Source organism: Vitis riparia, chromosome 16 (genome assembly GCF_004353265.1).
Source record: "Vitis riparia cultivar Riparia Gloire de Montpellier isolate 1030 chromosome 16, EGFV_Vit.rip_1.0, whole genome shotgun sequence".
In the NCBI taxonomy this organism is placed as follows: Eukaryota; Viridiplantae; Streptophyta; class Magnoliopsida; order Vitales; family Vitaceae; genus Vitis; species Vitis riparia.
Genome location: NC_048446.1, coordinates 16,568,895 through 16,581,407, shown reverse-complemented (window position 1 = coordinate 16,581,407; position 12,513 = coordinate 16,568,895). Strand labels below are relative to the sequence as shown.

The 12,513-nt window shown below is 30.0% G+C and overlaps 1 protein-coding gene across 1 annotated transcript; it reads left to right on the top strand.

The window, feature by feature from the left end:
• The first annotated feature begins 906 nt into the window (after positions 1-906).
• Positions 907-3,296, top strand: LOC117934267 (F-box protein PP2-A13). Its single transcript, XM_034855937.1, has 3 exons — positions 907-1,465; positions 1,563-1,681; positions 2,596-3,296. The coding sequence occupies exons 1-3, from the start codon at positions 1,166-1,168 to the stop codon at positions 3,014-3,016; spliced, it is 840 nt and encodes a 279-aa protein (XP_034711828.1). The 5' UTR covers positions 907-1,165; the 3' UTR covers positions 3,017-3,296.
• The last annotated feature ends 9,217 nt before the right edge of the window (positions 3,297-12,513 follow it).

Genomic DNA, 12,513 nt, shown 5'->3' with positions numbered 1-12,513 from the left:
AAGCAAACATATAAACATTTATTAAATTTGAAAACCGATATCTATCAAATAGGGCCTTAGACGCTTGCATTAAAAATGTAATGATTCTTTCAAATTGTTTAAAAAATTTAAAATGTTAAGGTTATATGTATGGTTCCAAAAAGCATTAAAGAAAAAAAATAATAATATTAAAGAAAATGATTTACTTATATTAGGTTGTCCTATAAAAAAATATTAAAAATTAAAATTAATTAAAATTTTATGTATTTTCAATTTATTTAATTTATTAAAATAAATTAAATAAATTTAAAATAATATATAAAAATAATTTATTAACTTTTAATCCACTTTTTTTTTTTTTTCATTTCCTTTTTTATTCGTTTTTCTTTTTTATTTTCCTTCTCTCACATTTTCCCTCAATTTTTCCCATAATCAAATATAACATAAAAGAATTTTACTACCTCAAACCTTACTTAAAAGAAAAAAAAAAATGCATTCAATTAAGATGATATACAAATTAATGACAAATATCGATAAAATCTACCTTATTTACTTTTTTTTTTCAAAAATTTAATAAAATGATTGGTGTTCATTTCATACACTTTCGTGTATAAAAGTTATTATTATTTTCAAGTTTTAAAAACAAATCCGGATTCTGACAAAAGCCTGAGTTGAATCGGAAAGGATTCGGTCCGATATGAGTTTTTAAAACATTATCACTAAATCCTAAGCACTATTTATTCCATCCATCCTGTGTTGGTTAAAGCTTGCTGGTATGGTAATGGTGTAACTCCGAAATTATTCCAGTGGTTATGATTGGGTCGTGGTTAGAACGCGTCAACAAAGCCTGTGAGGTAAGGATAAGTTCATTTCTAATCCATGCACACATGACACGCCAACACGTCCTCCTTCCTTTTATACCCACCCACTTTTATCTCTCTCCAATGACTCTTGAACTCTTCCTTTTTCATTCTTCAATCCACCCCAAAATCTGATGGCTTTCTTCTGCACATCTCCCCGGAAAACCATGGATTCTTCTCCATCTCCAAACCCTCCTCCCTTCTCTCATCTCACTCACCTTCTTCTCCTCTACCTATGAGCTACTGTGATAGAAGGATAATCATCTTCTTTCTGATCCAATTCTTTGTTCTTAGTGTTGATTATTCCCCTTCTCTCTTTGATTTCCATGGGGGCTGGTTTCTCCGCTGCTTGTGCCCAGCCACCGAGTACCGGCCTCAGTGACGTGCCTGAGAATTGTGTTGCTGAGGTCCTGATGTACCTCGACCCTCCCCAGATTTGCAACTTGGCTCGGCTCAGCAAGACCTTTCATATGGCTTCATCTGCTGATTTTGTCTGGGAGTCCAAGCTGCCCTCAAATTATAAGTTTCTTGTCAAGAAATTGTTGGCTGAGGACCCCGAAAATTTGAGCAAGAAGGAAATTTATGCTAGACTGTGTCAAGCCAACAGCTTTGATGGTGCCAACAAGGTAGGCAGACCCCTTTTTTTCTTTTTTTCTTTTTTTTTTCTTTTCCTCTTTTTTTTTTTTTTCTGAATGGATTTTTTTATGGGGGTTCTGGTTATAGGAAGTTTGGTTGGAGAAGAGCTATGGTGGAATTTGCTTTGCTGTTTCTTGGAAGGCTTTGAGGATAACAGGGATTGATGATAGGAGGTACTGGAAACATTTGCCAGCTGAGGAATCAAGGTGAGACCTTTAATTTCGATCTGACAATTTAAAATTAATGTTTGATGTAAATTATTCTTCTTTCTTCAGATCGGATTGTAGTTGGGTTTTGGCTTTGAGAACGACCCATCTGTGTTTTCTGATGGATGATCAACCATAGGAATCAATCCAGATTTTTTTTTCTCTTTCTGCAAATTATTCATTTCGAAAGCAATTATGTGGTTCTGCTTTTCTATGCTGTGAGAATGACGTCCCTTTTATATTCATTTGATGATCAAACAGAAGAAACCTAGAATTTATTTCTCTTTTCCTCTCCACCAATGGTGTTCCCTAGAAATATGTGTTCACTGTTTTTGGTTTTTTCAATTTTAAGTCAAAAACTGAATCAATTGACCAGAAACTAGAAGTAATAATGGATAGACTCCAAAGATTATCACATGATGGGGTTGGTGCGCCACAAGAATTACTGTGTCATGTGGCAAAGAAGGGATTGGTGGTGTTTCATCAGACAAGTATACCCCTCAAAAGTCTGATTTTTCTTGAGTAGCTATCAGTCCTTGTTGGCAATCTTATCACCTTTCGGACTTTGGCCTTGTGTAATCCTTTTCTCATAACAATTCTTGTCCTCTATATGATATAAAATATTATATCTATATTATTTATTTCCATCTTTTTACTGATCTCATTTGTGAAATCAAACGAGACTAACTTGTATTCCACTTTATAGCGACTTGCTACTAATTCAAAAATAATTTATCTTTGTAATCTTTATTTGACAACTTTTGTGTGGGTTCTCTTGGTGGGTATATATGCCTTTGGCCATGAGATGTGACTCAATATTCATCACAAAGAACAGGAATTAAACTATTCCCATATTTGTAATACAACACTTGAAGAAGAAACCAACACTTGGGTTGTCTTTTTCTGATGTGTAGATTCCACTCAATGGCATATCTTCAACAAATATGGTGGTTTGAGGTGGAAGGAGAGCTGGAGTTTGAATTTCCAGCAGGAACATATAGCATATTTTTCCGAATTCAGCTGGGCAAAACCTCAAGAAGGCTTGGGAGGAAGGTCTGCAACATTGAGCGAGTACATGGCTGGGATATAAAGCCGGTTCGGTTTCAATTATCAACATCGGACGGTCAGCATGCCTTGTCGCAGTGTTATCTGTGTGAACCAGGGAAGTGGGTCCATTACCATGCGGGAGATTTCATGGTGGAGAAGCCTAATACATCCATGAAGGTCAAGTTTTCAATGACCCAGATTGATTGCACCCACACCAAAGGTGGCCTCTGCCTTGACTCAGTGTTCATATGCCCAGCCGAATATAGAGATAGGGTCAAGAATTTATGAACTTGTGTGAGTCGTTTTAGTAATATTATTCACTTATAGAAGCCGTGGAAATTAATGCCATAAGGGAAATAATTAAGTTGGTATTTTGGGTGGTCTCCAAATGCAGTAAAGCAAAGACAACTTTGTGTCATCTGTGTTATTCTTTTGTATCATATGTGTATTAGTTTTCAGTGGTGTTTGGTGTGGTTTTTGTTGTTCTTCCTCCCTATAAGTCTCTCAGACTTCCTGTACAGTAAATTTGGGAATGAATGATATATGCATACATATATATTCCATGGCATGCATGCATTCATACTGCAGGCCTGGCCTAGGGCACAAAAAGTGTACTCTCAAGAGTTTGGGGCATGCATATCAATCTTAAGGTATATGTTAATTTTATAAAATATAATTTAAAACTTAAATCAAATAGCAAAAAGGAAAGGGATGGAGTGCGACTCTTTAACCATCATCATCCCTTAGTTGAGATTGTGATATGATTTTAAAAATAGCAAGTATTAAAAAGGAAAAAAGACAAAAGATGAAATGTGACTCTTCAACAACCCTCATCCCTTGATTGAAATGTGTTATAATATAAAAATTGTTCCATCAAAACTTAGAGATTGATAAATTTGATATCATCGTAAAATAGAAGTAAAATAGAAGTGTCGAAAAGGAAAAAAGAAAAAGGATGAAGTGTGACGCTTCGGTGACCCTCGCCTCTTGGTCGAGAATGTGTTATAATTTGAAAATCATTACATCAAAGCATAAAGATCGTAAAATTTGATATAATACATTAATATAACTCGAATTGAATATGCTTTTTGTGAGTTAGGATTGGACATAATCATGTTTGGATTAGATTTGTATTCACTTATATAACCTATTTATTAAACATATTATTTTTAGATTAACTTATATTATATAAGAAATAGGTCAATTGAGTCAAAAACATAAAGATTAATCATATTAACTCAAGTTAGATCTAACCCAACTTATTATTAAAGGAGTCGCATTCATATCAAATTTAGGATGAGTTAATTAGTTGATTATTTGAATTTTAACGCATGTGGAGATAAGAACGTTTGGCAGCAGATATTTTGGTGGCTAATGGAGATATATCAAATATAAATATTGAGCAGGTTCCCTTAGTCCACTAATGAAGACAATACACTGTCTCTATTGAGGTATGTGAAGGAATCACTGGTGGATTTGGATTGGACTGCTTGAGTGACAGAATAGGATGATGGAGATGGGTAGTGGACAGAATAAATCCTTGAAAGACACTCAATTAAAATGAGAAATAAAATCAAAAGAATGAAAATAAAAATAAAAATTAAACCAAGGGGGGTATGTTAGGTATGTATTGACTTGAGTAGTATAGTATATATTTTCAAGAGGAAGAAACCAAAAGAATGAAAAACATTAAAATTAGCTTAGCATTGATTTCGACATTAAAATTGGAAAATATTTGATAATTTAATTTAATGCTTTAATTAAATTATTAGTTACATTAAAAATACATGTGTTACAATAATTTAAACTAATAGATCAAAGTAAATAGTTTTTTTTTCAAATTTTAAATATCTTTTTCATTGATTGCACATATGTTTTTTTGGTATGAGGAAACAAATTTATTACTTGCTAAATATATAAATTTAATAATGTAAAAAAAATATTAAGTTAATTTTAATAAATATCACTAATACTTAAAGTAACAAATTAAATAATAAATTTTAAGAAAAAAAGAAAAACATGATTTTTTTTAACTCGTCTTAACTCACAAACATTAATCATTAAATTTTATTAAATGCCTTTTATATCTCTTGTCATTTTTGTTTGGATAGAAAAAATATATGATAACAGTGAAAGTTAAGAAACTAGAAAGGAAATATATAGATATTTTGGGAAGGCTCAAAAGGATGAGATGAGCTTCGGGAACTTCTATTTATAATATCTATTTGTAATAAAGTTAACCAATTAATCAATCTCTAATTAATCAGAATCTTGTTGAATTAATAACTAATCGTTAACTATTTGTTATTCCTTCATTTGCCCTCAAGTTAACCAAGAAGAAGAAAGATGATTTGTCAAGATATCTATAAGTTGATTTGAAGAAGGAACATATTGTATCATCAAATCCTAACGAAGAACCATATCCCATATAAAATGAAAATCAATTTCAATGGTTTTCATTCTAGCATGAAACACAGAATTAGAAGCAAGTTGAGCAACACTAATATTATCACACTAGACCACTAGTGTAGAAGCAAAACAAGATGCAATGGCAAAAAGATTGAAACTATAAAGGTTCAACAATAACATTAGCCAATGCTCAATTTTCTAACTCCGTATTACTATGAAATACAATTCGTTATTTGGATGAAAACCAAGAGACCAAACAATCTCCAAAAGAAAAACACAATTGAAGACAGGATGAAGCGCTCAAAGTAAGATCATGAGTTATCGTTAGGGATGGCAACGGGACGGGTTCGAGACGAGTCGTCCCCATCCCAATTCCGTTTTGTTTATTCAAAATAATTTACATCCCCGTCCCATTTAAAAAATTAAATGGGACGGGACTAGGTAGGTATGATAAATTCTCAAACCCATCCTGCCCCACCGCATTTAACATTTTTTTTAATTTATTTTTTTTAATTACTTTTAAATTTTTGAATTACATTAAAATAAATATATTTTATAACTTATTTTATTAAAAATATTTTATTATTATTTATATATTAAAAATAGTAAAATAAAAATTAAATTAAATTAATTTTATATATAATTGGGGCTGGGTTAGGTTGGGTAGGATAGGACGGGGCAATACCCGAACCCACTCCGGGTTTTAAAAAAATTATCAAACTCGTCTCAAACCCGTTTATTAAAATTGAACATCATCTCATTAGCGGCGAGACGGGGTGGGTACCCGAAAAAACCTGTCTCATTGCCATCCCTAGTTATCGTGCCACAAAGATAGTGTAAAATTCTTTTGACATGCTACCAATGTTTTATAGTTTGGTGCCGCAAAAATTGCCAAATTTTCACAAGGTCTAAGAGAACAAATTTGTGTAACCTATGTATGAAAAAGTATGACCAAGATTCAAAGAATGTGATTAGGATATGAAAAATATAATCAAAAATAAAATATAACCAAAGTATTAATATATAAAAATTGTAATCTAAGTATGAAAATGTGAGTAACATAAAAAAATTCTAAGTAATAAAATTTATAAGTAGAAATAATGTGATCATGAACAAAGTATCCGGTACAAAAAAAGTCCATAAAATAAACATAATATTTTTATTCATATATTTATATTTGTAAATAAACAAATGAAAGAAAATTAGCTCAAAAACTTGTTTATAACTTCTTCGTCGAACAAAGAAAATCATAGAAAATAAATTCAATAACTTTTTTTTAATCAAATTATTAGAAAAGCTTTGATTGTGTTTGGCAAAATAGATTAAACTTTGATAGGTTTTGGAATATCTTAAATTAATTTTTACCTTCTTTTAGTAATGAAAAACAAAAAATAAATACAAACCACCAAACATGAGTTTTAGAATTATGTTCAAAATTTTAATTTTAAAAACAAAAGTGCAACCAAATTTGCCTTAAATTTTAAAATTTTTTTATTGAAAAGGGAGATAAAATTATTAAAATAAAATAAATTATTAAACTTAATTTAAATTTTTATTTTCCTCACTTTCTTTACTATATATAAATGAGTAAATAGAAAAATAAATATAGAAAAAATACAATATCATTTCTATTTTAGCTTTTAAATATCGCTTTTAAAGTTACCATCACTTTTGTTTCTCCCGTGGGCTAGTGGACTATTCAAGTATTTCTATTGATAATAACACACTTACGGACAAAACTGACTTTTCTTATTTAGTGTATATGATATCTATCCATGAAAAAGATGTTAGCAGCTAAATTAGTAAAGCATCTTTGGAAAGCTATTTGTAATCAAATGAAAAATTATCATATACTCACAAAATTTATAATATAAAACATTAGTGTATTTAATTATTTCAAATAAAATAATATCATGTATTCAAAATATGGCACTTAAAACATAGGAAATTTTGTCAATTGTCAATTATATCCTTTGAGACCTATATATATATATAAAGGAATTATCTTATGATAAAATAGAAAATAAATAAAAATAATTTTGATAGTTAAAAATAAATAAATAAATATGAATTTTAATTTTGGATATTACAATGAAGATAAATATCGAAATAATAATTAGTATCTTGAGATTAAGGATTTTAAATAAGGTCTTTTTAACTTTTAAAACACACTTGTACACTTGAGAAGAGTTTAAGAGAATTTCTCTCAATGATTCAAGAAGACCTTCGAGTGTTTGAAGATTTAACAAATGAGTTCAAGGATTTAAAAAACAAGTTCAAATATTTGAAAAACAAATCATTCGAGAAATAAGTTTGAAGATTCAAACAAGAATTTTGAAAATTGAAACAAGTTCAAAGGTTTGAAAACGAGTTTGAGGCATCTTTAACTTGAAATTTAATTAGGATTTACATCTTAATCAACGTGATTCAAATCAAGCAAAGGTTTCAAGCCCAACCAAGGCAAAGTCTAAGCCTAAGTGCAAGGTGAGGCGTAAGCCAAATTAAGTCTAAGGTGTAGGCTCAAGTTAAGCAATCCAAGTTATGCTTCTTCATTGTCAACAATTGTAAGAATGAGAATCAAAGGACATAGAGATTATAATCTCAGTTTTACAAATCAATAAAATAATCTATTTCATATTTTTTGTATTTAAAAGAAATTTATGTGTATAAATTTCTAGCACACTCGGTTTGACGATCTCTACTATTCATCTTTCCTTTACAATAAATTTACACAACATGGATTTTGAAAGAAACATACACAATAATCAAGGAGTCAAATTTATTGAATTCGATCCCACTAAAGCTACTTTCATTTTCAAAACAAGCTTCATTACTTGAAGTAAGGTGAAAGTACTTCTTGTCCGAAGATAAGCATGTTTCTAAAGCAACTTCCTTTAATAATCTAAACATCTCTTTTACATTTTTGAGGGATAATTAAATAAATTGATTCACACTCATTCTTATCATAACAGGTAACTCTAAAATTCCGTTTTAGTGAGGAGACAATGAGTCTAGTGGTAAATTTACACAAGTGTCTCCACTTTAGCCATGGAAATGTGAATATAAGGGATACATTGGGGTTCATGCTATATTTTTTAAGGAATAAAACCAAAAACTTTTGAAGAGTTAGTAACATGTGCCTATGATATGGAACTCTGCATCTTTGTTAATGGAAGTATGAGCACACTTGCCTAGGAGCTAAAGCAAGGAGAAAAGACACTCCTAAATACGACAACTTTTTAAAAAAATAGTACAAGAATGCATATGACCACAAACACTACTCCAACCAATGAAGAAAAGGAAAGTTGTGACTAATACCCTAAAAGGCAAAGATAAAAATAACCATCATACTTTGAAAGAAATACAAGAAAAGAAAAACTTATTCCATGACTCTAATGTCCCTAGAATTTTTGAAGACCTCCTTAATATGAACTTCCAAAAATGAAGCACCTCAATGAGAACAATCAAGTACATAACCCAAATACTATAATTACTATCAACTAGTTAGTGTTCCTATCAAACAACACATTATGCTAAAAGACAAGATCATGGAGTTGGCTTGTCAAATAAAAATCAACCTTAAAGAGGATGTGATGACTTCAAATTTCATATCAACAACTTTCAGATGCCTTTCCAAAGGAGTATAAAAGCCATTAATTCCTTATCCTACTTACACAATTCAATTTGGGTCTTTTAACCTTATCTAAGTCAACATCACATAATCGACATCCTTTCAAGATCCTTATACACTAAATAGCATGCATGAACCCACTATGATAATTCTATAAGAAGGAAAGATTTCTCATTGAATCAATTGTCACTAAAAAAAAATGATGAACTCTTATAACTTGCCAAACACAAAATAGATTAAGTCCACTTAAGTTGTTAATCTTCTTATGAAGGATTGAAATCTCAACATCGTACTCTTCTAATTGCAACTTACTTTTGCAACAAACAAACAAAAAAAAAATCTCTTCAATTTGTCTGTCATTTATAGCCAAATGCTATGATTATTTATCAACTCTTTTTTCAAAATCAATTAGAACCCAAGTGGGCTACATTGGGCTACATTAAGTAACTCAACCCCAAGACAAGTTCAAGTCACCTAAACTCACTAGAAGCATATATAAACCCCCTTAAGGGTTAAGGTTTCAATTTAGTCTTCCTATTCATTCCAAGGAGACAAAATCCCTAGTTATCATCCCTCTATGAGGTTTCCACAACATCTAATGCTAAGAGCAAAGGAAATAGAGTTATCAAGTGAAAGATCGCGAGGTATTTGAGATCTACACTGTTCTTTTCACTGACTAAAATCAATCTAAAAGCATCTAGATCAAAGGTGAAGTTTTCAAAACCCCTAAATCTAAGGTTTTATATTTAAAAGCTTCTATTGTGCTTAGATTTATACCTTTAGAATATTTTTTCATACACCCCAATGGTCCATGGATTAGAAAGGATTAATCCACAAATTCCAACATTCTCTCCACTAATTATAACCATCAAAGGCATAAGAGATTTGATTGGATAACTAAAAGGTGTGTCAATCGACATAAAGGATGAGAAAACCCATATCATACATGCTTAAAGAGATAGACAATGAAATATCCCTTAGCCCATTGAATATACTAAATAACATTGGCATTACAATGCAAAAAGAGTGTTCATGAGCCATCATGTTGGTAACCTTTAAGGCGCCTAGATGAATGAGACCTACATTCTTATTAGAAAAGATAAAGTACACAATTAACAAGATGAGAAAGTAGCCAAGTAAACTTCTTCCTTAAGGTCTACTCCAATTCCTAAATCAATGATAATTCTCCTTCTAAAATCTCCTACAAGATTAACCAAAGAAGCCCATAAGTTGGAGAGTCTTAGATGATTCATTTGTCCTTGTGTTGTTAGTCCTAGCTAGGATTTCTAATACTTGATTGGTCTACCAAAAATTCACCTAATCTGCAATGGTTACCCAAAATCTATAGTTGCCTTTATTACTTTGCTAATGAAATGCAAGGAAATCTTAGTGGCTTTGAGAAAGAACTAGTTTGTTGTCTTAATCAACAACATTCAACTCTTCAATAGAAAGAAAGACTTAAAGGGAATCCCACATAGGAAGAACATGTACCTAATGTGCATAAGTCCTACAAGGAAATAGAAAGCTCTCCTAAGCTTTTTTGACATGAGTTTGTGGAGGGGCACCATAGCTTGAAAAAGACTCAAACAATATTCTTATCATGATTATATGTGAGAGTTAAATCAAAATCAAGTTGTAAAGATGAGATTTTATAAAAAGAATATTGTCCTAACCAAGCACATCTTCTAACCACTCTCATTGTCCTTCAACAAAGGAGAACTCACCAAAACTAACAAGAGATGAGCCCTAAGTAACCTCTTTCTTATTATTTTAACGAGACAATAAGGGAAGACAAGTGAGAGAAGCTTTGTTTGTGCAAAGGGAATACCCCAAGAGCAATTTGGAGATCTTGAAATACTAGCATATTTGGACAAAATAGCTCTTGAGTAGATTTTGAACTCCACCAAGGCCATTGAGATGGTTCATCGAGTGCATAAAATGTAAAGTGACTAATAAACTAATAGGAGGCTTGCAAATTGATAAAGTCATTCCTTTTGTCAAACTTTAACCCCTTTCTTTTCAAATAATAGTCTTCCTTTTAGGGGAGTCAAAAGAAATTTCAAAGAATATATATACCATGTTAGAAATCCTACCAAAAGGAGAAAAAAAGAGAAAAAGAGAAAAGGAGAAAAGGAGAAAAGGCACGACATCAATCTAAAGGAAACAAGATATCTTACAAAATAATATAAGTACTATTTAAGAGAACAAATTTTGTTCAAGCTGTATGCATTAACAAAAGCTAAATGAACAATACAATAGAGAAGGAAACAAATTTATGTCAAGCCTAACTTTGGCATTTGGTCCTGAAAATAAAATTTTTCCAAAAAAAATTAGATGTGGAAAAGATCAACTCACCAACTCTGTGTTGGAAGCTAAACCCTTGAAGGTTTACTTGTGTTACTCTTAAGAGTTTACAAAATGGATGACACATTCTTTCCTAGAGAACTTTTGGCATAATGGATCAATATAAAGCTAGAATAAGAATTGTTGATAAACTTTTACAAGACTTGGTCCATGTTTTTAAAAAAATTGATGTTAAAGTAATATAAATAAATAAAATTTTTAAATGTTTTCTAAAAATAAAGATGTTAGACAAATTATTTTAAAAATATTTTTCAAAGAATAAAAACAAAAAATTCATAAAAGTATAATTATGGACAAAAAAATAGTAGAGTTATTTTAATCCAGTTTTAGTCCATGAATTTTTAGTCACGGGTTATTTTTTGAGTTTAAATTATTTTTTAAATTAATAAAGTTGTTAGCTATCCAACACATTAACCTTAGCTTGATTTAGACTAATTCAAAAAAAATGTGATTCTATGTCATGGAGAAATAATAGGGGCATTATTGATCAATATTTTATTCCTAGATTTTTTTAAATGAATCTAGGACATTAAATCTTATTTAATTTGAAATTTATTTTCCTAACAAAACAATTGAAAAAATATAGTGATGTGTAAAGAAGAAATTAAGAGTCATTTAGAATGAGTTTTGATTTGTGATTTTTTTTTAATATTAATTAGATTGGTTTTAAATTATGACTTTCTAGTATTAATTAGATTTAATATTTTGGATACATTTCTTTTTTAAAAAACAAAAATAATTGTAACTTTTATATAAAATATAAAAACTCTTTAACACTTAAAAGAAAATAATAGTTTTTAAAGTTTATTTAAAAGAAAATAAATAAAGAAAAGGTTAGTTCATATATTTTATATAAAAATTATGATATTTTATATGGAAATTGTTGTTAGTTTTCTATTTTTAAAAATAGAAAATAGGAAGTGTATTTGACACTAGTGTTTGTTTAGACACACTTCCCATTTTTTGTTTTTAAAATAAAAACTTCTATATAAAAAAATTATATCTTATAGAATTAAATTTTGGGCATTATCATTTTTTTTAGCCAAAAAATCAATTGGCTAGGTAAAATCATTTAATTCAATAATTAAATTCAATTTCTTTTAAAAATTCAACACTTTTAATTTAAAAATAAAACAACATAACATAATTTGCATAATCAGTTCACATTTAAAAGAATTTCACAAAAAAAAAAATATTACTCTCGTCTACTCACAATAAAACTATGCCCAAATAGTGGAACTTGCACTATGTGGTTAGCTTCAATTTGTTCCTATAATTTGTAGGTGGAATGGTTTTCAATAATGATATATATCAAATGCTAGTAAAACCCTTATTAGCTAAGGTCGCAATGCATCGATATCTCCATCGAAAGGTAACGAAA

Excerpts from the sequence above, each read along its gene's own strand:
- LOC117934267 (XM_034855937.1), top strand. The coding sequence starts at position 1,166 with ATGGGGGCTGGTTTCTCCGCTGCTTGTGCCCAGCCACCGAGTACCGGC. Across the intron at positions 1,466-1,562 it reads GCTTTGATGGTGCCAACAAG|GAAGTTTGGTTGGAGAAGAG; the intron begins GTAGGCAGACCC and ends TTCTGGTTATAG. Across the intron at positions 1,682-2,595 it reads TTGCCAGCTGAGGAATCAAG|ATTCCACTCAATGGCATATC; the intron begins GTGAGACCTTTA and ends TCTGATGTGTAG.